Below are 26,419 nucleotides of genomic sequence, written 5' to 3' on the forward strand. Positions count from 1 at the left end.
TTCCCTTCCCCATACACTGAGGGATCAGGAAGCCCCCACTCTAGCTGTGCACCGCTGGCTCCAGCTGCAGCTCTGCTCTTTGCCCATTAGCTTCTCATAGGGAGATGGGGACAACCATCTCCCATCCTAGTTCCTTCACCCTTGGAAGATCAGGCTTCCCTCCCCTGCCCTCCTTCCCGATGGAAAGCTTTTACCAAGGTCCTCCAGAATTTAGGGCAAGGGTGGGCTTAGGGGCCAGGTTCCCCACACATCTCAACTCCTTTATCTGTCTGCAGTATGGGACCTTGGGAGTCACATCTTGGTTGATGGTGTTTGCCACCAGGGCACACTGCTGAATCTTCTTCAGTTTCATCACCAAGAGCCCCAGGTCCTCTTCTGCAAAGCCGCTGTCTCACCAGTTAGTCCCCAGCCCACCTTTGATATGGGGCTATTGGGGTTATTCCACCCCAGCTCCAGGACTCTGTCCTTTCCTTGGCTGAATTTCAGGAAGCTCCTGCCATCCCAAATCGGCAGCATTTGAGGTCTCCATGAATACCAACCCAGCCCTCCAAAGTACAGAATCACAGAATTACAGAATTGCTGAGGTTGGAAGGGACCTCTGGAGATCATCTAGTCCAACCCCCCTGCTCAAGCAGGGTCACCTAGAGCACATTGTACAGGATTGCATCCAGGCGCGTTTTGAATATCTCCAGAGAAGGAGACTCCACAACCTCTCTGGGCAACCTGTTCCAGTCCTCCAAAGTACCGAGCAGTAAATAACAGAGACCAGAGCTCCTAGATCACTGATGGATGGGCATTGAGGGAACATTGCCAGTGTAGCCCTGCAGAGGGTCCAGCACTACTCTGTAATTGAGCACAAGGAGACAAAATTATCCAGGGTCTCTTGGGAAAGAGCAAACTCCTTGTGTGATATTGGAGGAGATTTGTGGGACTGTGTAGTTCTTGTTCTGGGATGTTTTATGGGGCTTGTGAGAGTGCGCAAAGCTTATGCTGGGATGTTCCAGTGAAGGGCCAAAGGCAGGAAAAGGATGAGATCAAGGTGAATAAGGAAGAACAAGCATAGGAAAACAGAGAGGAGAATGGAAAAAGGGAGCAGTCCTCTGTCAGCAGACTGATGATTGATACGCTTGTCTGGCTGATGGAAGGGTATGTGGTATGTGAGAGCATCTGCTTCATTAAGGTTATCTGATCACGGACATTTACAGTGCAAAGCAGATAATAAGTAAAGGCGAAGTACTTAACAAAACCCGCAGACACAAACCTGACAGACAAGCATAACAGCGACAATGACAAGACCAAAAGTCTCCAGCCACTAACTGATAGGCCATGAAGAAACTACAGGCATAGCTTTGGAGAAGGCCAACTTGGGCTTTGTAACTGATAAGAAGGAGGAAACAAGACATGAAGATTTTGGATATTCAAGGGGTGCTTGTGGGACTATACAAAACTAACTAAGGAATGTTTAGGAAAGGAGATTGGGGAGGAACAAGGATCTAAAACAACATCTTTTCTGAACTGACTTACTGACCACCGGTAGAAAAGGGAGCCAGACTGATTCATTGGGATCATTTCAGCATCTCCCTCAGAAGGAGGTGGATCATCTTCCAGTCTCTCTGATGATGGCAAAGTGAGCTCAGACCATGATCTGAGACGTTCAATGTCTGGCGTGATGTGACACTAATTCTACCCTCTGGAGGATCACTTTACTGTGATTACAGCACACTGGAGGGGATCTGAAAAATCCTCCAGATAACTGGATGCATCGAAAGATGCCCTAGATGATAGACAAGAAAATCCTGCAGGATGTCTTTAATCTTGGTGTACAATTGTTGCTTGATATGTTCGTTGAGGTTTAAACTTTAAAATACTGTTATTGTCTGCCTGGCTTTCACTTCCGTCTCTTTAATTCCTTTTAGATCTTGGATCTTGAATGTGTGACACGTCCTTTGGGGAGGGACGGGACACAGACAGGCCTGGAAAGGGCTTACTGGATCATCAAGATAGATGTACAGATGCTATGGCCCATATCAGGTATGATCAGTGCCAGGAAATGCTCTGTGGACTTGATGTCCTCAGGACTCAGTCATGGTCAGGTGGGATGCCCTTGGCCTGCTTGGTTTCACACATACCCCAATAAGCATTTTAATTTGACCTAAACCCCCACACTTCCATAAGAAAGAAAGATGAAAAATTGTCATTTCTAGGACATAAATCACCCTGTTTTCAGAGAAATGATGAAAAACTCCAGGGGAGAAACATCCATTAGGAGACAGGTCCAACATATCTGTGTCCGAGACCCACCCATATAGGTCAACAGGAGAGCCTCTCAGGATAGCCTACCAGACTGAGGATGGGGTTTACTGCTTACGGGTTTATAAGATTCATTCTGGGATGGCGGGAAGAGCATTTTGGGATTGCGCAAGACTTACAATGGGGTGTTTAGGGAAGGACCAAAGGCAGGAAAGGGAGGGATTAAGGTGTTTTGAGGGGCTAAAAGCACCTGATCACCCCAGCTTCTTTTCTCTTCTTATTAAATTCCATTTTCTGGGGTGAGGGGGCTCTCTATTCTGTGTGCATGTGTATGTAAGGAGGTCTCAGTGCCAGCCGCTGGATTGGGGATCACGAGTCATAGAGACCCATCTGCCTGGGATGCCAGCAGCTGGAGGGACTGGAGTGTGTGCACGTTGTGTGGGTGTGTATGTCAGTGTGTGTAATCACTAGGGAACGTCAAGGCAGACTAGCCAGCAAATAGGATAAGAGGCTTGGGATCCAGTTATCAGAGAGGCCATAAGTCTGGGCTGGATACTGGAGAGCCCAGAGGGTCTGTGAGTTGGCTGCTGGAGGGACCAGGTGGTCCAAACCAGCTATGGGAGAAACTGTGGGGTCTGGATTTCTGGTACGGGAAGAGCCATAATTCTGGACCAGGAGGGGAAGTTGCCCTTTATGTGAGAGAGCAGTGGGAATGCATGGAGCTCTGCCTCAGGAAGGATGATGAGCAGGTAAGAGCTGACGGGTCAGGATTAGAGGGAGACCCACATGGGTGATGTTGTGGTGAGTGTCTGCTACAGACCACCTGATCAGGAAGAAGTAGGTGAGGCCTTCTTCAGACAGTTGGAAGAAGCCTCATGTTCAGAGGCCCTGGTCCTCACAGGGGGACTTGAACCACCCTGATATCTGCTGGAGGGACAACACAGCAGGGCACAAGCAATGCAGGAGGTTTCTGGAGCACATTGATGATACCTTCCTGACACAGGTGACTGAGGAGCTGGGGAGGTACCTCATGCTTACAAACAAGAGTTGGTTGGGAATGTAAAAGTCAGGGGCAGCTTTGGCTGCAGCAAGCATGAGGAGGTGGATTTCAGGATCCTGAGGGGGGGGGGGGGAAGGCAAATAGCAGGATCACAACCCTGGACTTCAGGAGACCAGACTCTGGCAGGTTGATGGACCTGCTTAGAAGAACCTCGTGGGATACAGCCCTGGAGAGAAGAAGGGTCAAGGAGAGCTTCTTGATTTTCAAGGATGCCCTCTTCAAGCTCAAGAATGTTCCACCCTGACATGCAGGAAGTCAAGCAAAGGTGGCAGGAGGCCTGCAAGGATGAACAAGGAGTTCCTGACTAAACTCAGACATGACAAGGAAGCATACAAGAGGTGGTAGCAGGGTGCTTTTCAACCTCAGTGATTCTGTGATTCTGTAGCAGAGAAACTCATCTGTTTGTGTGTGTATCTGTGTGTGAGGCAACTGGGGAGGCAGGGGGACCCAGTGGCCAGCTCCTGGATAGACTGCAGATCTAAGACCAGCTACAGGAGGGATCCTTATGATATATTTGTATGTATAGGTATATATTTTCCATTTACCAGCTTTCATCCTGATCAGCCAGAGATGGGAACAGGATGAGGCTGCTGGTGCTGTTTGTGTTTGTGTGAGTGTTGAGTGTTTCTGTCTCTGTTCTCCTGTGGCCAGCCGTGTAGGTCCGTAAATGTGTTTTGTGTCTATGTGTGCATATGTGCCTACTGGGGATGGAAGCTCAGCCTTGCTACTGCCTGGACCTGGGCACGAGGAACTGTGGCAGCCTCACCTCTGTCAGGTTTCCAGATCTAGCAACTTTTAACATCCTGGAACTCCTACCATTGGATTGCTGGACCTCTCTTGCAAGACCAAGCATCCAGAAATGTTTCCTAGGGCACCCAAAATCTATTAGGATTCATGTCTTCAAAACCACCTTGGTGGAGCTTAGGAGATGGTAACACATGCATCCATGGAGAAGGTTTGCGTTTCAGGCTGGGAGTCATTTTACCAGTCTTGGAGAGACTAACACCTAGGGGTTGGATGACACTGCTTAAATACAGGCATTCAAACCACCCTGTGGTGTTTGAGACACCAAATGGGGCTGGCAGAACTGACAGTCAAACATCACCTTCTGGAGGGACTGCTGAAGGATCTGACAGATACCCACCTCCAGCACCAAAAATGATGCTAGGCACTGCCTTTTAGCAAATGAATCCTGTCTTAGGTGTCTCCATGTTCACTGGCAAGCTCCCTTTACCATTAGTAAAGGGTCGATTCAGCTGCCCATGACAATGCCAATGCCAATAGTCATCCATGAATTGGCCACTCCATTGAGACCTGGAGGGCAGCAGGGCCTGTGTCATGTCTGACAGCCCCATGTAGAACCCTTGGTTGCTACAGGGGGTCCAGAAGGCACCAGGCACTTGCGTGTAGATAACTGATTCCTGCCAGGAGCAGGGCCTTGACCCCACCACTGCTTCATACTAACCCCTGAGAGAGCAGCAAGGCCAAAATGGGATTTTTCTGCATTCCTCCACTCAAAACAAAGACACTCTGCAACCATGAGACAGAGATGTACTTTGGGGAAATGAATAAACGTGAAGGATTCTAACCCTGTGACCCTTCTTCCCAGCAGCGGTGTTTAGGATTGCTGCTGCTTCTTTCTTCTAGTGCTCTCCCTGTATTTTAGCAGACAACCCTTTCAGGAAAAATGCACTTCTCTCTGGAACAGGAAGAAAACCCCAGAATACCTTGTCTTCCTTTGGCTCTATTGCTTACGATGAAAGCATCTGGGTGAAGTTTAATTCTGTTAAGGAAATTTCCACTCTACTCTAGTTTGGCAGAAAGAACATGCAAGGTTGTGCACCCTGCAAGCAGAACATCTTATCTGACCTTGCCTTAGCCCTGTTTTTCATACAAAGTTGAAGAACTGCAAAGAAACCAGTTTAATCCAGCCAGCAGTACAAAAGCTGTTCAAAGGTTACACCAGAGGAGCACCTGAATCCACTTCTGCTCAAACTACTAACCCTCACCCATTGCTTCCCTTGGGAAACTAATCTGTCATTTTGCAAGCTTCTATGATTGGAGCTGTGATGCCTAACCCAGCTGTGGGGATACCAGCAGGACAGGGCCAGCAGCTCCCCCCACCGATACTGCATGCCTATGTTTATCAGCCATGGTCTCTGGGAGATCTAATTCAATAGGCACAGCAAATGCCCTGGGTGCGGGAAGACCTGGAAAAGGCAGCTCGACTGTTTTCTACAAGAGCAGATGGACATCACCCTTGTTGGGGGGATGTTTTAGTATTGTTACAACAGATAGTTCAGCCAGGGGATAGAGAACAGATATTGGCAGACTGAGATGATAATCAACAACCTTGACCACAAGTAGATCAAAATTGGGATTACAATAATACAAATGATCAGGCAGCATCCGAAACAGCATACCAAAATCTAGTTTTAGCAATAAGAACTTCAGAGCAAATGGGTGTTATCTCAGAAAAGGTACTATCGTTAGAAAAAGTCTGAGGAACACCCGAGAAATTTTTTGGAATCGCTCATGGCAAGCCCTATTATGCTATTGAGGGATGTCTGTGGAAAATGTTAATGAAAGGCTGGTAGTGAGTGTATTGGTCCAGCAAGCAGCACCAGATATCCATGAGTATTTCAGAAAACATGTTCCAGGGTGGCAGGGAGAGGATTTACAGAAGATACTATCATTAGCAACTTTCATATACGATGAAAGATCAGAAAAAGAAAGGAAGGAGAAGGAAAGGCGAAAGCGGGAGGAAGTGAGTATGTTGGCAGCAGCAGCATTGGGACGAATTCCAAAGGTGAAAGGAAGGGGAATAAATGGGAGAGGATGAGGTCAAAGAGGAAGAGGGACCAGAAGAGCAGGAATGGGTATAAAACAGTACCCCCTTTCCTGGGAGGCTGAACAGGGAATTGAGACTGTGATTGCTGATTTGATTAAGAACGGAATTATAGTACAATGTACTTCCCCTCCCCTGTATTGCCTGTGAAGAAACCAGAACTGGACCCAAATGGGAAACTGGTATACCGCTTTGTACAAGATTTGCAAGCAATTAATAGAATAGTGGATCTACCACACCCTGTGGTCCCTGATCTGATCCAAGTCCTTATGGAATTCCCTCAGATGCAAGCTGTGTTACTGTTTTGGATCGAATGGCAGCTTTCTTTACTATACCAGTACATGAAGATTCACAGTTCCTCTTTGCCTTTACTTGGAAAGCACAGCAGTATGCATGGACCAGACTGCCACAAGGATCCATGGGTTCTCCCACACTGTTTTCGAGAATATTGAAAAGAGATTTACAAACAATTATGCTGTCAAAAAACTGATACAATATGTAGATGACTTGTTGATTGTGAGTACTGATTGTGATGTTTGTTAGCCAGATATTAAAACATTGTTGTGTGCCCTAGAGGAAAAGGGACATAAAGTCTCACTTGCCAAAAGGCAGTTGTGCCAGCAACAAGTTAATTATTTGGGAATGATAATTTGCTCAGGAGAGAGACTGATCTCATCGGAGTGAATACAAGCAATCCAGGAAATACTAGTCCTTCAAATGAAAAGGCAGGTTAGGGCCTTTTTAGGTGCAATAGGATTTAATAGGTATTGGATACCCAGGTTTAGTGAAAAAAGCAAAGGTATTAACACAGTTGACAAAGGATAATGAACCAGATTTAATGGTGTGGACTCCAGAGGTGGAAAAGCATTTAAGAGTTAAAGCAGGCAGTTATGGAGGCTCCCTCTCTAGCTTCACTGGACTATGGAAAGCCCTTTGTGTTATATCTGAATGAACGAAAGGGAATCACAAGCAGTGTGCTAGTTCAGAAAACTACCCAGCACTGGCATGCGATAGCTTATCAGTATGAGCTAGTTTTGCTCACTGAACCAAATGTGGTGTTAGAACAGTGTGATAGGCTAAACCCAGCTACTCTGTTACCAGAAATACTGCAACCCAAAGAAAAATTATTTCACAATTGCTCGGAAACAATAGATTTGAGGCCAACTGTTCTGCCTACTGTGAAAGAAGAGCCCCTGCACAATCCGGATTTAATATTGTTCTGTGATGGATCGTCATACTATGAAAAGGGTCGAAGGGTTGCTGGGTATGCAGTAACTATGCAATAAATAGTGCCGGAAGTGGGATCCCTTCCAGGACATTTTGGGACTCAGGCGGCGGAACTGATAGCCTTAACCCAAGCATGTATTATAGCCACAAATAAGACTGCTAATATCTATAGGGACTCCAAATATGCTTTGGGAGTGGTATTTGCAATGGAAATAATCTGGAGAGAAAAAGGGCTTTTGACATCGGCAGGGCATCAAGTAGCCCACTGAGATCAGATTTGAGAGTTATTAAGGGCTTTGGAAAAATCTCTGCAGTTAGCAGTCCTGTATCAGAGGGCTCACCAACGAGACACTTTGGATATAACTATGGGAAATAACCTTGCTGATGCCACAGCAAAAGCAGCTGCCCTACAACCACTGCCTACCAACTGGAGCCATGAAAAGAAATGGTAATGACTGAAACTATGGAAGAACTGGAGAAAGAACACCAAGGAACACCCAAGGAAGAGGTAGAAGGATGGAAGCATTTTGGAGCAGAACAAAAAAACGGGATATGGTTTTTGCAGGGAAAACGGTTGCTCCCTAAGATTATGCTGATACCAGTAGTAAGAGAACTCCATGGATGGACACACGGGGGGATGTCTTATTCAGAGAACCAAATTTCCCAGTCATGGGCAGCACCGGCTTTGACTCAAGCAATCTTACAAATAATGAAAGGGTGTTTAATATGTGCAAACTACAATGCTAAATCAAAGATAGAAGCTAAAATAAAAGGAGGGCGCCCTTGGGCTTGGATGCAGTTTCAGAAATTACAAATAGATTTTGCAAACATGCCCCCAAGAAAAGGACAGAAACATTTACTAGTCATAGTTGATCGATTGTCCGGTTGGGTGGAAGCATTCCCAGCCAGGAAGGCAACAGCCCAGTGGTAGTGAAAGCTTTACTGAAAGATATCAAACCACGCTTTGGGGTACTGGAGGAAATAAATTCTGATAAAGAAGCTCATTTTACTGCTGAAATACTAAAAGCAATATATGAAACATTAGGAATTCAAAGAAGACTACATACACCTTATCATCCTCAATCTTCAGGGCAGGTAGAAAGAATGAATTGCACACTGAAAATGAAGTTAAACAAAATTTGTAGGGAGACTCAATTAAAGTGGACAGAAGCATTGCCATTAGCCTTGTGGGAATTAAGATGATGCCCGCGCCCAAGCCATGGGTTGACCCCCTTTGAAATTTTGTTTGGCAGACCAGGTAGGATCCCAGGAACTTTTGTCCCAGCACATAAAAGCCTTTTGGCAGGAGATGAAGCTGTCACCCACTATGTTATGTATCTGCAGAATAGTTTCAAGAATAAGAGATATGCAGCTGTAATTACCCAACCTCTGCCTTTAGGAGATTACCTTCATCTGTATCGACTGGGTGATTATATTATGGCAAAAACTGATAAAGCCAAACACATGCTACAACCAAAATGGGAGGGTCCTGTACAGGTGTTATTGTGCCCTTATTCTGCTCTTAAGGTTGCAGGTAAAAAAAACTGGATTCATCACTCCCAAGTAAAGGTGGCCCCCAGCACTGCGACCTCCTCAGAGGACATTCCAGCTCCTTGAGCATCTACTGCAGAAGTGAGAGTACCCATGCAACACCAGGAAAACTTATTCAAGAGGAACTGTGTTTATTGGTTACACTCTGTAATTATTTTGTGCTATGTGTTTAAATGTGATTTGGGGGTCATTTCAATCTTTTATAGCTATTACAAGTTTAACCCTACGCTGGGAAAATAATCGCATTGTACAATTTATGACTAGGGTCTCACAAGTGGGGAACGTGTCAGAATGTTGATGCTGCCTACGCCACCCTCAATCCCTGGGCACCGATTTTGGTTGTCTAGAAGAGCCTGTTTCTGGTTTGGGCTGCTATCAGTCCAATTTGACATATTTACACCCTAGGGTGCCAGATTTTTGGCAGCAACCCTTTAAGGCACATTCATATGATAAAGCTCCATGGTGTGTCATCGTGCCTCGCGGAAACCTCACAATTTGGGTAGGAGAAACAACTAACTGTGACTACACACTACAGTATAATTACACACAAGCAAAGTTTCAATTGGACTGTTCAAGGGCCAGCAATAATTCTGACATAGAAACTGCATGGACTGGTAAGAATAACCTGGTAATTTTAAATAACACTGAGCAAGGGAAATTGCCCACTTGGAACCTTACTTGCAGCATAAATGGTACGCAGTGTCAAAGATACTATAATATTTCTTCTTCAAATGGCACATATATCTTGGGGAGTAATGGTCAACTTAGCCCTGGTAATAGCAATTGGAGGAGTGTATGTGCTGGTAAACATCACCTATTGTTTTTATGCAATCAAATCAAAACAAATCAAATATGATGTAACTGTCATTCAATGACACATTGATACCTTCCATCAAATAGCCAAAGAGCAGTCTCTGTGTAATAGCCTAGCAACAGATTGGTCGTGGTTGTGGTCATGGCTACCAGATCTGTGAGGGTGAACCAGGCATGTTTTAATAATTTTAATGTTAATTCTGGCAGTTGGAATTTTTCTTTTCCCTGTTGTGTCTCATGCATGGTTCAGCTAAGTTTTTCAAAGATAACACCAGAAGAGGTGCAAAATTAGCTAATGAATAATTTTTAAATGGACCATTTAAGGCTGGCACGGGACTATCTCGTAACATAACATGGCAAGGGGATTGGTAGAACTAAGAATTGTGGATAGATCTGGTTGCTGGTGTAAAGTAAAGTATTGAATATGTAACAGCTTACTATTGCTTAAAAGTTGTAACAAAAAGCTGCTCAAGGTCCTCCTTGTGCTCCTTGCCAAGAGACACCTTATTGCTAGCAAAACTTAGAAATCTGACTCCTGCTGCTCATTATCAGTGCCCGCGAACAAACAAAAGAGAATAGATAATTTTAACACAGTGTAAGGTTTAGGCTATGGTCATGTAAGGCTGAGTTTTAGGTTTAAGGTTAAAGTGAGTTTCGGTTTAGGGTTAGGGACAATAGGGTGTGGGCAAAGGTTAGGTAGAAGGTATAGATTTGGCGTTAGGGGTAGTAGCTATTTTTAGGAGTTTGGATTATGGGGCAAGGGTGTCAGGACCCTGAGGGCACTGATAGACCTTAATGGCCCTAATCAGCCTTGCCTGGGGACTCCACCCCGACCGCGAGCTTGTGCCATCCCCACTGCTGCTCTGAGCACCTTGAAGCCTTGCCCATGGCAGTGCAGGGCCTTGCCCCTGCAACTCCTCCTGACAGTCTGGCCTGGCCCAGGGCTCGTCTCCCCACAGTGCCCTTTCCTAACTCTAGCTTCTGAGTGATATCCTCAGCACTGCAGGGATGGCCTGAGCCCCCATGTCCCTTGCGCCCGCCTGAGCCTGGGTTCTCGCTGGTGGTGGTCTGAGCCCCCATGTCCCTCATGCCCATTTGGCCTCAGGGTCTTGACGGCAGTGGCCTGAGCTCCTGTGTCTCTCAGAGCCAGCTGGGTTCAGGGTCTTGCTGGTGGTGGTCTGAGCCCCTATTTCACTTGTGCCTGCCTGGCCTTGGGGTCTCGATGGCAGCGAGTCCCCCTCCCTGAGGGAGCAGCTGGCCCTCACCCCCACTTGGCAGCTAGGAGAGATCCATGAGTGGGGTTCACCTCACCTCCCTGCAGACAGCTGTGTTTCTGACACAGTCCTGGCTTTAGCAAGCCCATACCGCCTGAGCTCGTCCCTCCAGCCTCACCCAATGGTCTGGGAGAGGAAGAGGCATTTCCTCCCCAGCAAGGAACTCAGGGACTTGTAGGGGGTCACATTCTCATAAGTAACCCCTGACTCGACCCTCATCCATTGCTCATTGTTCTTCACCTCCTTGAAAGTTTTCCCTGATCAGGGAGGCCTGGGGGAATTTATTGATGCAGATGGAGGGAAAGAAGGCACTGAGTACCTTGCCCTCCTCTGTGTTCACTGGAACTGGGCCACCTGATCCATTCAGCAATGAGTCAGCTGTTTCCTTGTTCAATCTTTTACTGCCAATGTTTTAACACCTCCTGAAGGCCAAATCCCTCTGGAAAGGGGAAGCCACTGGTGCAGTAGTAAACCTCCATGGCAAAGGCTTTGGGGTCATCTGGCCTTGAACCCACCCCTGAAGGAGGAAGGTCTCACCCTATAGCCAGAGCCCTTTCATCTTGAAAATAAAACAGTTTCTATTGCAAAGGAAATACACAAACAGCACAACCACCTGCCAAAACGGCTAGTCCCTCACCCAAGATCCTGGCTCCATGTCCTGCCCCTGTCTTGCAAGCTATGGAGATGTGATGTGCAAGTGCTCCCTTCAATGGGCTGGTGCCCCCACTCATCTCTTGTCATGCCATTGAATCACCGGCTGGAATCTGATGGTCAGAAACCTCCTGGCTCACGGGCAAGAGCAGAAGTTCTCCCAGGAATTGGATCAGGCAGGAAGACAAAGAGTAGGGAATCCTCCCCCAACAGACAGTACTGGCCTCATATTGTGAGGTCACTGACAAGGTCAGGAGGCTCAGTGGCCAAACTTATGCTCCTTCCAGGATTCTGCTGGGGACACAGCTTTCCTCCCCATTGACAAAAGGTGCCGACATCAAAGAATGGATACAGGGGTAACAGCTCTAGCCAGTTCTGCAGTCCTTGCCCATAGCCCTGAGGTCTCAGCGGGTGCACTTGTGGAGCAGTGAGCATGGGCCCATCTCAGACTTGGTGCAGAGCATCCTTCAACTCCCCTGCATAGGTCACTCCCAGCAGCTCCTGCTCCAGATCTTCCCCACGGAGATCAGAGCAGGGCCAGGAGTGGGAAACTGCCCAGGGAACCAGAATGGGCCCCTGGGTTTGCTGGGTGCTGCACAGACCCTTCCCCCTCTCACAACAGCATCCCCTCATTTTGCCAGGTGTTGAACAGACCCCTCTTCCCGGCTGATATTGGGTGCCTCTTTGTGTACTCTGCTGCACAGGCCCTCTGACCCAGACCAGGAACCACCCCAAACATGCTGACCATGGCACAAACTCCCCTTCAGTGAAACATTGGCCCCCACCCTGGGACCTTCACAACCATCCCCCCTTTCCTCTCCCAAACCTGAACCCAAAAGGCCACCACATTGCCCCTTCCCTCAACATGCCCACCACCCCAGTCCTTAAATCCTGGTTCCCTCCCAGGGAGTCCTGCACAAAAACGGTCTCACTGAAGAAATCAATATATCAGGAAGGAAGATCATTCATTTCTTCCCAGTACCTAGCCTGTGCAGGAAAAAAGAGAGTTTTATTGGGGAGAAATAAGAATGACAGTAAAACAAGAAGGAAATGAGAATTCCTGTATAAAATAACGTGTAAATGAGATGAAGCAAATTAAGGAGAGATTCCTGTTCTCCAGTCTGGACATGTCCATAGGAGGGCCTTGATTCATTGCCCACTCATTGATCTCTTTATGAAGGAATGTGGTGGTAGCCAAGACACACCTGTGAATCCATGCCTTCAATTTAGGGAAGCTGGCCAAAGAACCAGAGTTTTAGAGCAAGTTTTCTCCCCTCATGGGATGGATGCATACAGATGGAGGGGGAATCACCTCCAGGGGTACTGAGCCTTGCAGGCAGGAGGAGCTGACAATCACCATAGACTCAAGTGTCTCACTTGGGCTCCTCTGCCCTTGGGTGAAATGAATCCTGCAACATCTCCCCAGGCATGTGTTGATGCCTCCCATGTTGATGCCTCCCTCTGAGGGCATCCCCTGCACTTCTGTCATGGCCAGTGGATGCAAAGAGGAGCTTTGTGATCATAGTTCATTTTGGTCCACAGAGTCCTCCTAGCAAGGGGGAAAGCAATTGCCCTCTGGAAGTGTCAGTGTCCTTGCACCTTCTGTAAGGACAGAGTAGCTACCCACCAGCTATCACAGACTGGGTGTCAGATGTGCTACCCCATGATCTGAGAATGGCAATATGTTTCCATCTGTCACCATTTCCAGCTAAGCTGCTTTCTCAGTCCAAGTCTTTTGCTGCCTGCCATTGACCAGGTAGAAGAAGCAAAACTGCTCCCTGATACTAGTCACCTTTCTCTTTGCTCTTTTGTTGCAATCGGGGTCCAAAATCTCCACACCCTGAAAAAAATCCCAGCACATGGGCATGGTTAATCATAACTGAGATTAAGACTGAACATCAGGGCACAAAGTATCTGCAGTCATCTGCCTCTAGTTTTAGCAGTGTCTCTGGCCGTTCCACTAAAGTTCAAGTTATGATTTCAGTGGAAGGTAGATGAGAAGTACAGCGGGAACAGTACACATGGGTCCTGAGATGGGATGTCCCATTTTGACTTTTTTAGGATAGAGAATGGGCACTGAGAGGGAGGAGAGGGCAGGACAACAGAGAGGTGCGCAAGGTGCCTACAAAGGCCTTTGACAACTTCCTAGGGCCAAAGCCTGGCTTTGCTGACTCTGCTGACCTGATTGCCATGGGATAGAAAGGGATCCTCTGCTGATGACCTCCCAAGGAAAGATAGTCTCACCACAGACACTGACAATTCCTCTGAGGGCCACCTCAGGTAGTGAAACGGGTGGTGAGCATAGTGATTTAGACATTAGCAGGAGTTGGGCTTTTGGGCCCCATTTCATCTCACCAAAGGCTGTTTGTTGACCCAGGAGCCTTCTCCACCTGAGCTGACCTGCAGGCTCCCTTGAGAGACCACAGACAAAAAGAGGCGCTCTGAAGGGACACTGCATGTGCCCATCAGACTCAACATGGGCAGAATCACAGACAGGCTGGCACTGAAGTCCCTGCCTGCAGGTGTGAGTGCTCTTGCCCATGATATTGAGGGACTTTTCAGATGCCCTGGGGTTTGCCTACAGTGTCCACTTGCAGCACCAGTGGCATCAGGTCCCTTCGCTATTTCCCCTATCTGCCAGGAACCCACAGATGCCTGGGAAACTTGAGGCCATCACAAATTACAGGAGACACCAACATGTGTTTGAGTAACTCTACTAATGTGTGCATGTCCTTTAAACTGAAGAGTGATGAGGGCTGCAGGCTGAGGCACTGACCTCTACCCTGGAAATGTTCACAGCAGAGGGAGATGGTTCCCATCTGAGGAACCTGCAGTCAGGAAAGCACTGCCACTCCTGATCTCCCTCCCTGTTCTCCCGACCTCAATTGTTCTGTGATTCTCTGTGATTTTGCTCACATTTCACCCCAGATGAATTTCCTCTTACCACAGGAAAGAAAATGATAACACCGCAGCACTTTCCACGTACAGCAATACCACTTTTCCCACGTACAGCAATACTACTTTTCTGTAAAGGAAGCACGAAGAATTCTCATTTAGCATGAAGAAAGGAAGCATTTCCATTCTCTTCTAAACCATCCATTTAATTGCTGATAGAAATCTATACTCTCTTCCTATCTGCTTTCCACCAATATTCTCAGTGCTGTGGTCTTCTCAAGGGATACATATGATATAGCACATCACTACTCCCCACATTGACTTTACTACTTTTCAGAACCAGCAGTGTTTCTCATGCAGGAGTGCAGAACTGCTGTGAGCTCTGGGTGAAAGCCAGAGCTTTCCTGAGTGCTTTCCTCAGGGCCTCCCTGACCTCCCTGTTCCGCAGGCTGTAGATGAGGGGATTGACCAGGGGCGTGAGGATGGTGTAGAAAAAGGAGAACACTTTGTTGAGCTGCCTCAGCTGGGGAGTTCTGGGCACCATATAGACAGTGATGAGGGTGCCATAGAAAACAGTGACAACAGTGAGGTGAGAGGAGCAGGTGGAGAAGGCCTTCTGCCTGCCCACACTGGACGGGATCCTCAGGATGGCAGCTATGATGCACACATAGGAGGCCAGTGTGAACAGGAAAGGGAACACTAGAGTAAGGAAACATAGGATAAAACTTACTGTTGTAACCACCCTGGTGTCACTGTAGGAGAGTTCCAGCAACGGGGTAAGATCACAGAAGAAGTGGTCGATTTTCTTAGGGCCACAGAACTTAAACTGCGATAAGAAAGAAGGGACTATTGTACAGCTAAGGAATCCCACTAGCCAAGATGCTGCTGTCAGCCATAGAGAGACTTTCCAGGTCATGAGGCTTGCATAGAGCAGGGGCTGGCATATGGCCAAGTACCGATCATAGGACATGACCGCCAGGAGGTAACACTCGCTAGATGCAAAAGCGCAAAAGAAATGTAGTTGTGTAATACAGCCATGAGCAGAGATGCTGCTGTCCCCAGTCAGGAAGCTGGCCAGCAGCCGGGGCAAGATGGTGGAGCTGTAGCAGGTCTCCAAGGAGGACAGATTGCCCAGGAAGAAGTACATGGGAGTGTGCAGATGCTGGTCTGCCACCACGAGCACAACGATGAGGATATTCCCAACCATGGTCACTGAGTAGATCATGAGCAAGAGAAGGAAGAACAGCGTCTTTAATGAAGAGACATTCCCCATTCCCAGCAGGATGAACTTCACTGGCGATGTACAATTGTCCCATTCCCCTTTCTCCATGTAGCGCCACAGGTCCCTCATTCCTCTTTTGCCAGCAAGGCAGCCTACGAGAAAGAACATTTGTTTGTTTGTTTGTTTGTTTCTTTCTTTCTTTCTTTCTTTCTTGTGTAGAAGAATCATGAGGGAAGTTGCCAACAGAGAAAATATGGACCATGGCACTTCTCTGACTGCATTTGTTTCCCTTTATGGCCTCCATGACTGGTGAAAGGAGAGCATATGTTTTTTCCAGAGAGTTAAACCATGCTTTTAAAGAGAAGGGCCTCCTAAGAGCACGATGGTGGTGAGCTGCCCCATGGAGGTGCTAATTTCATGGCTGGAGTGGAGTTAAAGGAGAGAAGGCATTCACTCCGACTTTGACATTTCTCTCCTACACCTGAAGTTATTCCAAATAGCAATCACAATCCCTACCAGGCAAAAAAATCCCTTTATGTGAGCACATCATGCCAGATGTCCTTTCTCCTCAAAGGAGCAGGACAGGCACTGCACCAAACAGCTGATCTCAGCTCTCTGAAAGGGAGAAGGGACAGACCATGTGCTTCCTTTGACAGTGTGTGGGTCAGGAGCTGGCATCCAGAACTGTGGAGCTGGACTGTCTAAGAGGAGTCTCAGAGAGATAAATAAAAGTGAGATAGCCGTGAGAGAAGATGGACACCTGAGCTAACTGGGCAACATGAGGAAGAGAGATTTTGAGCAGAGTGGGAGGGAAGAGGGCAGATAAGATCATTCAGCCTGTGTAGTTTCCCCCTCAGCAATGGTTTCTGAGGGCTTTGGGCTGCCTCACGGCACAGCCCAGCAGCTAGACCTCAGCACTGCCAGCTGTGCTCATGGGGCCCCCTGAGCAGCATTGCTAGGAGTGGGTATCTCCAGGGTAAGTGGTAGGTAAGATTGGGAAGAGCATTGTTCCACTCCTGTTTGTGGTGAATGCCCAGGACATGCCTGTGTGCATGGCCAGGGAAAATTCCTGCCTGAGAAACACAGCCCTCTACCTGGATCCTGCCTCCCAACTGAGGTGTGGGTGCCCCTCGACCGGGCTCTGGGTAGGCTCAGGAGCAGCAAAGGCATAAAGTCTAACTCTGCACCCACCGGCAAACTCACCAGCACTCTGCTCATCAAACAAGGGAATCAGAAGAAATGTGTAGAGGGAAGAGGGAGATGGTAGGGGAAAGACATGCAAAAAAGGACATGCCCGTCACCATTCTTGCCCATAGGTGCCACCATGCAAAGCCTCACCAGCTCAAGAGGAACAGACCTGACTCAGAAGACACAACACGAAGCTGCAATCCTCATGATGACGTGACGCTCTCTGCACTGATTGTTTCTGGGAAGGACGATCAAGCTGGGGTCTCACCTCCTGTCTCTTCCCCACCATGTCCTTCTCTTCCATGAGCTCTCTGCAAACCCTGACCCAGAGTTCAGGCATTGCTCTGCACTTGCTGTCTTCTTCTAGCAGCTCCCTCAGTGAGTCTCCAGCAGTACCCGAATGCCCCCTGCTCTCTGGAGTGTCCTGGGATTTAGAGCTCAAACGAGTCTCTGAAGATTAATTTCAGCTCAGCTCTCCTCAGGGATTGCAGAGAGTGAGTAGTGCATAACAGGCTCTCAAAGGAGATTGAAACCTCTGAGCTGATGGAAACTTTGAAAACGCCTCCGGCAAGGCCTGACTTTTTCCATAACTCTTGGTCACAACCTCTGGATCACGCTCCTTTTAAAAGGAAACTGGGGCAGAGAAATCATCAGGATTCCTCCAAACTCATGATGCAAAGTCAGTAGAGATCCCATGCATGGGATTCCCCTCATGTCCCTGCAGATGACTGTTCACTGATTCTCTAAGGTTTAGAGAGCCCTGATGGCCTGAGCTGGTCCCTCCAGCCTCCCGCAACGGTCAGTGGGGAGAGAGAGGCCAAGCCACAGTCATTTCCTCCCAGGCATGGAGACTTGCCCTTGGGCATGGGGTAAGTCCCCCTTGGGCGCCAAGCTCTGTCCCCTGAGGGGAGGGGGGCCACAAAAACTCTCCCTGAAGCACAGGGGCCTGGCATGTCTGGGGCTGAAGGGAGCAGAGCTACTGGTATTTCCTCTTGGTTTCTGTCCATCTCTCCTTCCTGGGAGGTGCTTTGCTCCTGTTGTGGCACCAATGGGTGCCACCACTCATAACCCCTCTTAGCCCTGTGGGACTTGTGTGTCATGAGATGCGGTCTCTTCGGCCTCTGCTCTGGCTGGAAAGGCAGGAGGACTGGCCCTGTGGACAAAAAAGTTTGTGCAGCAGCTGCCTGAGCATCCCGATGGCCTTCTGCTGAATTGGCTCCACTGGGTCATTGTTTTTCCTTTTGACGAGCGAGTGAAGAGTTAACAGGACTGAAGAAGTCTGCCTACTGATATGCGCAAGGACTGATATGCTCAAGGCAGCGGAATAGAAGAGTTAACAGGACTAAAGAACTCTGCTGCCTGACAAGGCCGAGGAATCTGCATGGACCCCCAGGGAGGGAAGAAGCGATATGGAAGTATTGTGGTCTTGCCTCGCTAGCAGGGTCTTTCCAAGCAGACAAACAGTCCTGTTATTATGAAACTCGCAGAGGTCAGCAAAAGCACTGCTTGCCCAGAGCCCCAACTGTACAAAAAGAGACTTGGCAGCTAAGAGAGTTTGAGCAGGGATGGGAACGTGACCTGACCATCCTCTCCGGCTGGACTGTGAGTATTCCCCCCCCTCCCCTTTTACTGGGATGCTGGGTTAAGGTAACTCCTCGAGGCTGAGAGTCCTCTCACTAAGAGAGTGAACAAGAAAGCTTTCAAGCAGGGGTAAGCAGTGCTTCCAATTAATAGCGCAGTAACCGACGGTTTCGGGTTATCCTTTCTAAATCAGTAATCACATTATTTTAATGGATGTTACTAATCCAAAAGCTTGCATGAGGAAATAAACATATTTTTTTATTATGTTACTGTCTCAGTTGTTACTATCAAATCTTCATAGCATGACACTGTATTACAGCATCTGGACCTTCAGCAGAAACATCTGAGAGGTGTGACAGTACGGGCAGACATGTTACATGGTTGAGGGCTCATCTGTCACATAAGAGGAAGATCTCCATTTGGGTTATGTGATGGTTGCCTCTGTAACCATCTACCAATAATGTCTAGTCAGTGCCCACACATACCAATAGCATGCGCTAATGTGCTTGAGGCACCACGTACAGGCAACGGCTTGTGATGTTCCTGAGCAAGAAACCTGGTCTGAAGGAGCCTCTGGAAATGAGGCAGCAGCCTGTGAGCTGGGGAGCTCTTCAGACAGCTTGAAGGCTGGTCACCTCTTACAAAATGACCTTTGAAATTATGATTCATGACCAGGCGAACAGGACAGTGCCTGCCCTCACCTTTCCTGCCTTGTGCTCCAGACTGACTTGGGCACAAGCCCACCCTGACCTGAAAACTTGGCAGTCCCGGGGGTGCAACAGTGCACCCGAGCTCATCCATCTTGCTGAAGGACTCGGCTTCTTTTCTCAAGCACAGCCCCACATGAATCGAGCTGTGAGGCTCCTTAGGAGTGACCTTACATCTCAGTAGCTCTGAAGTCACGCAGAGGTTAAGGTCCATTTCTGTCTGTGTAGCTATGTCTGTAATTTAATCAAAGTAGAAATTATTAAGTAACTGTTTTGTCCTGGTAGGTGTGTTCTGACACTTTTTCTCTATGTACTATCTGGTTGATACAGTTTTCAGTTTACATCCTGTTTGCATGTGTTTACATGTGTTAGTTTGCATAGATACATAGTTATTAGTTACATAGCAGCCTAGTCTACACGGGTCAATATTCTCCTTCAAAATTCCTTTTCACCAGCACACAGGAAGCCCAGAGGACGGCACTAGCTATCATTTATATTCCACATGTCCGTGTATGGTGGGAGGCTTTTGTAGTCTCACTGGAAGCTACATTACAACATTATTACAGAACTGCCCAGCATAGGCACCAGGTTTTTTGCTTGCAACTTCAGATGGATGGATATGTATATTTTTGAGTTTCATTTCCTTTTCCTTTTCCAGTTTTGTGGAAGAAGGGTTAAGTGAAAAGGGGCATGATCTCTTAGAAGTGAGCAATCCTGTCTTCACGATGGAGGGAGGATCCCACAGCTATGTGAGCTGTCCTTGAACAGCACAAAAGAAGGAAGCTACAAGGAGGTAAACAAGTCGACAGACCTCTCCGCATGGACAGCAATCCTGCACCAATCAGATATCCGCTTTAGGCGCGTGAACGAAGGCTGTAAACCAATCATATAGCTATCGCTAGCACATGCTTATTGCCTGTCTATATATACTCTGTAAGAACTTGAATAAAGGGAGAACGATCATACTCACATTGAGACTCATCGTTACTCCGGGTCCACCTCCCACTCCGACATCTGGTAGCAGAGGATGGTTGTGCTCAACTAAAATCTCTGAGACTGCGGTAAGCAGCTAGAGGAGGGGAGTGGGAAACCACGGCTGAGAGAGGCGCTGCTTGGGGCGGAAGCAGAGCAGACGCTGGTGTGTGGGGTTGCTCCCCACCTCTCAGGTGCAGCTATGGAAACAGACGCTGCGGCCACGCTACTCGCCGGAATCCTCTCTAAGAGAGGGATAGACGCACCGGCGAAACTGCTGCACAACTTGATTAAACTGGGGCGACGTTGGGGTCATTTTTCTGACACCCACCTGTTATTTTCCGTATCGGAATGGCGGGACTTTGGGGGAACAATATGGTAGAAGTTAATTGAGGGGGACAAAAAGGAGGAAAAGGAGATAAAAGCCATTCGTGCGCTTTGGAACACCGTGCTAGAGACTTTAATGTTAATGAAGGCAGAGAGAGAAGTAGCTTGTGCAGCTGCACAAATGCTGGGTCCGGGGGTCCCTGCCGATAAGCCCCGAAGTAAGCCGGGACCTGTCGCGCGGTTCTTCGGTCTGCCTGCCATGAGGGGTATGTCTGGGATGGTCTGTAAGAGCGTTGATGAGTTACGGAAGAAAGGGGAGGGTCTCAACTCCCCGGGAGCAGAGAAAGTAGTGCTACCGGAGCCCGAACAGGCACCTGAAAAAGTGGAAGTTTCTACGGGAAAGGCCGGTGCAAGCTCTGAAGCAAAAGCGGAAGTGCACCTGGAGGAGGTCCCGAAAGGGGCAGAGGCCGCGCATCTTGCCAACCTCATAGACTTGGGCGGAGAGAGGTACCGACCTCCTCCTTCTGCTCCTCCTCTTCCACTGCCCGCCGCACCGTCGTTGCACCCCCTACTGCCGTCCTTCAGCGAGTCCCCTGGTGATACCGCTCCAGTTGCCAGGGCAAAGTCGCCACCAGCCCCAGATGTCACTGCAAAAATATTGCAAACAGTTTTAAAGCGCCTTGAGGAATTGGAGCTGCAGACAAAGCACAAGGGGGGGAAGCATTCCTCCATGCTTCCTGAGCCCCTCTAAACTATCCGCGACTGCGCCTCCCGTACTTACGCGTTGGAGCGGCGTTATCAAAGACGCCATTATAGAAGGACAATGGAAACCTCTCAGAGGGGCCGAGGGTCCCACAGCGTTGGCATTCCCTGTGATACAACAGAATGGCCAAGCGAAATGGGAGCCACATGACTGGAAAATTCTGCAACAGGCCCGTACTACCGTCTCCACGTACGGGATCAAGTCTGAGGCGACACGACAAATAGTCAGCTGGATCTTCTCTGCCGACCTCATGTGTCCTTATGATTGTAAGAACTTAATGAGACAAACGTCACCCCAACAGCAGCTTATTATGACTATCAAAACCGTAATTCATTCTGTGGCACATACTGATAGTTGATTTGAAGGGCTGCTTTTTTACCATTCCTTTACACCCTCAAGATACACAACGCTTTGCCTTTTCTGTGCCAACAATAAACAAGGCTGCACCCGCGGAGCGTTATGAGTGGGTTGTTTTGCCGCAAGGAATGAAAAACTCACCGACATTGTGCCAACTTTATGTTGCATGGGCATTGCAGCCACTTCGAAACCAATGGCCGGACACCATAATCTATCATTATATGGATGACATTCTCTGTTGTCAGGAAAAGTCTTTTACGGACGAGTCATTACAACAGCTAAGCGACATTCTATCTACAAAGGGACTTATCATTGCACCAGAAAAGATCCAACGCACGGCTCCATGGAAATATCTTGGATGGTCCATTGCAGAGTCTAAAATTCAACCCCAGAAAACAGAGCTCACGACTCAATTATGTACCTTGCATGATGTACAAACCTTACTTGGGGATATTCAATGGGTGCGGCATTGTGTTGGTATCTCCAACACTGATATCGCACCCCTGACGGCTCTATTGCGAGGCACAAATCCTGCTAACAAGGTTACCCTGACACCTGGACAACATGCGGTGTTACAGCGTATTACAAAAAAACTACATTTGTCATGGTCTTCTCGGCGTCTCCTAAGCCTACCCGTATCCTTAATCATATGTAATGGGAAAGATTCCCCATATGCAGTCATTTGTCAGTGGCAAGACAGAAGTGGGGAACCTCTCTCCCCGATTCTGGTCGATGCCACTGCCAAAAGTAAAAATCAAAGGGGTGTATTTAATATCCTGGAATGGGTGTTTCTAAGCGTGCAACCAAAAACAAGTGTTCAGACGAGAACCGAGGCAGTAGGCGAGTTGGTACGCAAAGGACAATCAAGAATCATAGAGATCAGTGGTCAGGAGCCAGATAATATTAGCATACCTATTAGTGCTACTGATATAGAATGGTGGCTCCAAAATGATATAGCCATCCAAGATGCCCTGTTAGGCTACAGTGGTAAGATACACTCGCAACAACCACAGGGAAAGCTGTGGCAAGTCTTAAAGCGAAATCAATGGTTAGAAAAATCCAAAGTAAGCGAAAAGCCACTCCCAAACGGTGTCACCGTCTACACGGACGCAGGCAAGCGCTTGCGGCGCGCAGCGTGCGTGTAGAGGGAAAGTAACCAATGGAAACAACATATTATGGAAGGACAGCCCCGGGACTCTCTTCAGACCCTGGAATTAACTGCAGTAGTTTGGGCTTTAATGAATTGGCTAGACACTCCCTTAAATGTGGTAACTGACTCGATGTATGTAGCAGGGATAGTGCCACGATTGGAGGACACTTTAATAAGGGAGACAGCTAACCCGAGATTGGGAAGTCTGTTTATCACATTGTGGTCTGCGCTTGGTCAACGAACAGCGGCTTGCTGTGTTATCCACATTCGTAGTCACCAGCTAGACGTGGGGCTAGGCCAAGGCAATCAGCTCGCTGACAGCCTGGTTAGCTCAGTGTGTCATCTACCCCCTATGGATAAATTTCAACAGGCTAGGCAAAGTCACGACATGTTTCATCAAAATGCCAAGGGCTTAAAAAGGCAATTTGGCTTGACAGAGAGTGAGGCCCGAGGTATTGTACAGGCCTGCCCAAGATGTGGGAACCATGGCCCGGGTACTGGGCTAGGAGTAAATCCAAAAGGGTTGAAGGCTCTAGAATTATGGCAAATGGATGTCACACACATCCCAGAGTTCAGTCGATTAAAATATGTACATGTAACCGTTGATACCTTCTCGAAGATGATATGGGCAACTGCATTACCCGGAGAAAAGGCACATCATGTGTGTAAACACCTGTTGGCCTGCTTTACCGTGTTGGGCGTGCCTGAACACATAAAAACGGATAATGGACCTGCCTATGTCAGCCAAAGGCTTAGAGCGTTCTTATCTCGATGGGGGGTCGATCATGTCACAGGAATTCAACACTCACCCACCGGACAAGGGCTGGTGGAACGCACCCACCAAGTGTTAAAGGACTACCTAAGGAAGCAAAAGGGTGAGGAGACGGATGCACAGCAGAGGCTGCATCGTGCGCTCTTCACCCTGAATTATCTCTGTCTCATGGGCGATCATGAGGAACCCCCGGTGATAATTCATCACCAAAATCTTAAGTTTAATAATACAACAACATTACCGCAGTTTAAAGTAATGTATAGGGACCCAGTCTCTGGAATATGGATTGGGCCCGCCCCTGTTGTCTTTAATGGTCGAGGTTATATGTGTGTCTCCACAGATCGTGGTCCAGTGTGGGTACCCAGCAAGAACGTGAAGCCTGTCTTGACTCACCATGACTCATCTAGCGAGCAAGAAGATGGAGATCCTGATTCTGGGGACACTGTTCCCAGTGGTGATGACTCTCCACAAGATTGAGCCCAGACAAAATATGTGGGTTACCTGGGCGAATGAAACAGGACAACAAGCCTTTTGTTTATCGTTAGCTTCTGCTACCCAACCTTTTAGTACCTGCCTAGTAGGAATCCCCGGCTACGATGAAAGCGAATTTTCTGAGTATAGCAGGGGGAGGTGCAACAGCAGTATGCCTGCTAGTAATTGTAGTGCCGCGCTTATTAATGCTTAGACGAATGGCTAACTAACCTGTTTGGAAATCTACCGCAATGGCTAATAGGGTTGCTTACTGAAGGCTTACGCATCTTAATGATCCTTGTAGTTATAGGTTTGTGTTTATGTGTAGTATTAAGCTGTATTAAGAAAGCTCTGCTGAAAGTAGTGAACCAAGCCTGGATTGCTCAAAAACAAGAAAGGGGAATTGTGGAAGGATGGTTAAGTGAAAAGGGGCATGATCTCTTAGAAGTGAGCAATCCTGTCTTCACGATGGAGGGAGGATCCCACAGCTATGTGAGCTGTCCTTGAACAGCACAAAAGAAGGAAGCTACAAGGAGGTAAACAAGTCGACAGACCTCTCCGCATGGACAGCAATCCTGCACCAATCAGATATCCGCTTTAGGCGCGTGAACGAAGGCTGTAAACCAATCATATAGCTATCGCTAGCACATGCTTATTGCCTGTCTATATATACTCTGTAAGAACTTGAATAAAGGGAGAACGATCATACTCACATTGAGATTCATCGTTACTCCGGGCCCGTCTCCCACTCCGACATCCTGGCAGCCTTGAAGAAAGAGAAGATAAAGAAAAGGCAGAATTAGCAGACTACCAATCTTGGAGAGAGAGAGGTATGAGCAACGGAGTGCCCAGGTACTGCAAACATTTGAAAACAGCCTGAAATGTGGCATTTCAGCCTGCTGCCGAGGGGCTAGAGCCAGATGTACCCAGACTTGCTCAAGGGCAGGAGCTCAAGGCAACTTCTGATTTACTCTACCTCTAATAGCATGGCCAGGATTATGCTTTTTTAGTGACAGAACATGCTTTTGCAAGTCTAACTTTTTAATTAAAGCATTAGAACAAACACTCAAGCACACCAATGGGGGTGGAGGGGGGGACACTTTTCCATTGGCTCCAGCGGCTGTGGGATGAAGCCTGAGTTTGGTTTGAAAGAGAAAAGATTAGGACTGAATGTCCTGCAAGTAACTATAAACTACTTGATGCCTTCTGTGCTTTTCAGGGATATTTCTTCTGGTTGCTACTCAGTCTACAACACACTCTAATTTTTCCTTTGCATAATAGACCAGACGTGTGGAGAAAGAACTGAATCCAGGGAAACAACATGCAAATAATCTGGGCAGCCTGGGAAGTCCACTGAAAGAGTAAGTGTGTGTGTGAGAGCTCACAGCAAAGGCCTGGAAAAGCCAGTTGCCGTGGGGCTGGATATGGCCTCCTCTGATTGCTCATGACACGGGTTCATGACACACCTCACAGAGTCAAATAAATTTCTGTGGGAGAATGGGAGGAAGAAAGTAGAAATGAATCGAAAGATGGGGAACGAAGGCCAGGAGTCCCACCAGTAAACATCTCCAAATACAGGTGGATTTTACCCCCTCTCTGGCAAAGCTGTTTCTTCCATGACAAGCAGCACCTGGGGGAAAGAGGGTCTTTTCCTGATGCCCCTCTTCGGATGGAGGGCAGCAATACTGGAGAGACTCCTTCCAGCCAGGAAGCATGTGAGCAGGGGCATGTTGGAGAGGTGTTTTGGGTGATGAGATGGGAAGAGTGTCCTTCCTCCCTGGCTGGAGAGGTGAAACGAGGACAAGGGGGCAAGCGAGATGGAGGACTGCTGGACGGATACTATCAGCGCGCACTGCTGTTCCTTGTTGCCAACGCTCCTGCAGCTCTCCAACAAGGGTAAGGGCTTCAGGAGCTCCTTCCTGAGGTGTCGCACTGAGACTGTTAACTGCAAAAACTGCTGTGGATCCCAGGCAGTGGGGGTGGCTGGTCAGGGCTGGGGGCTGCCGTGAGAGCTCTGCCTGAGGGTCCTGATGGGGCAGGATGGGCGAGAGGACACTGCCCTACCCTGCCCTGCCCTGGGGGCAGCAGGACGCTGCCTGCGGGCTCTGGCACCCCAGCCAGCCCCAGGGCCCCCACACCGGCACCACGGCTGCCACCAGCACACACCCCAGCACTGCCCCCCCATGCCCCACACGGCCCCCAGGGCACAGGGCAGCCAGCAGCCCCGCGGGGACCCTGCCACACAGCCCAGCCATGCCAGGGCAGTGGCCGTGCCTGGGGCCCCGCACTGCCTGCCCACATGGCGCCGCGCTGCCCCCAGGTCCTGCCACGCCCCGTGCT

General features: G+C 48.3%; 1 protein-coding gene across 1 annotated transcript; it reads right to left on the bottom strand.

The window, feature by feature from the left end:
• Nucleotides 1-14,921: 14,921 nt before the first annotated feature.
• LOC136993789 (olfactory receptor 6B1-like) lies at nucleotides 14,922-15,899 on the bottom strand. Its single transcript, XM_067308736.1, has one exon. It carries the CDS (start codon nucleotides 15,897-15,899, stop codon nucleotides 14,922-14,924), a length of 978 nt encoding a protein of 325 aa, XP_067164837.1.
• Between the last annotated feature and the right edge of the window lie 10,520 nt (nucleotides 15,900-26,419).

The sequence above is a fragment of the Apteryx mantelli genome, chromosome 20 (genome assembly GCF_036417845.1).
Source record: "Apteryx mantelli isolate bAptMan1 chromosome 20, bAptMan1.hap1, whole genome shotgun sequence".
Lineage (NCBI taxonomy): Eukaryota > Metazoa > Chordata > Aves > Apterygiformes > Apterygidae > Apteryx > Apteryx mantelli.

What these genes read in the sequence shown, in the direction of transcription:
- LOC136993789 (XM_067308736.1), bottom strand. Translation starts at nt 15,899, where the DNA reads ATGGAGAAAGGGGAATGGGACAATTGTACATCGCCAGTGAAGTTCATC.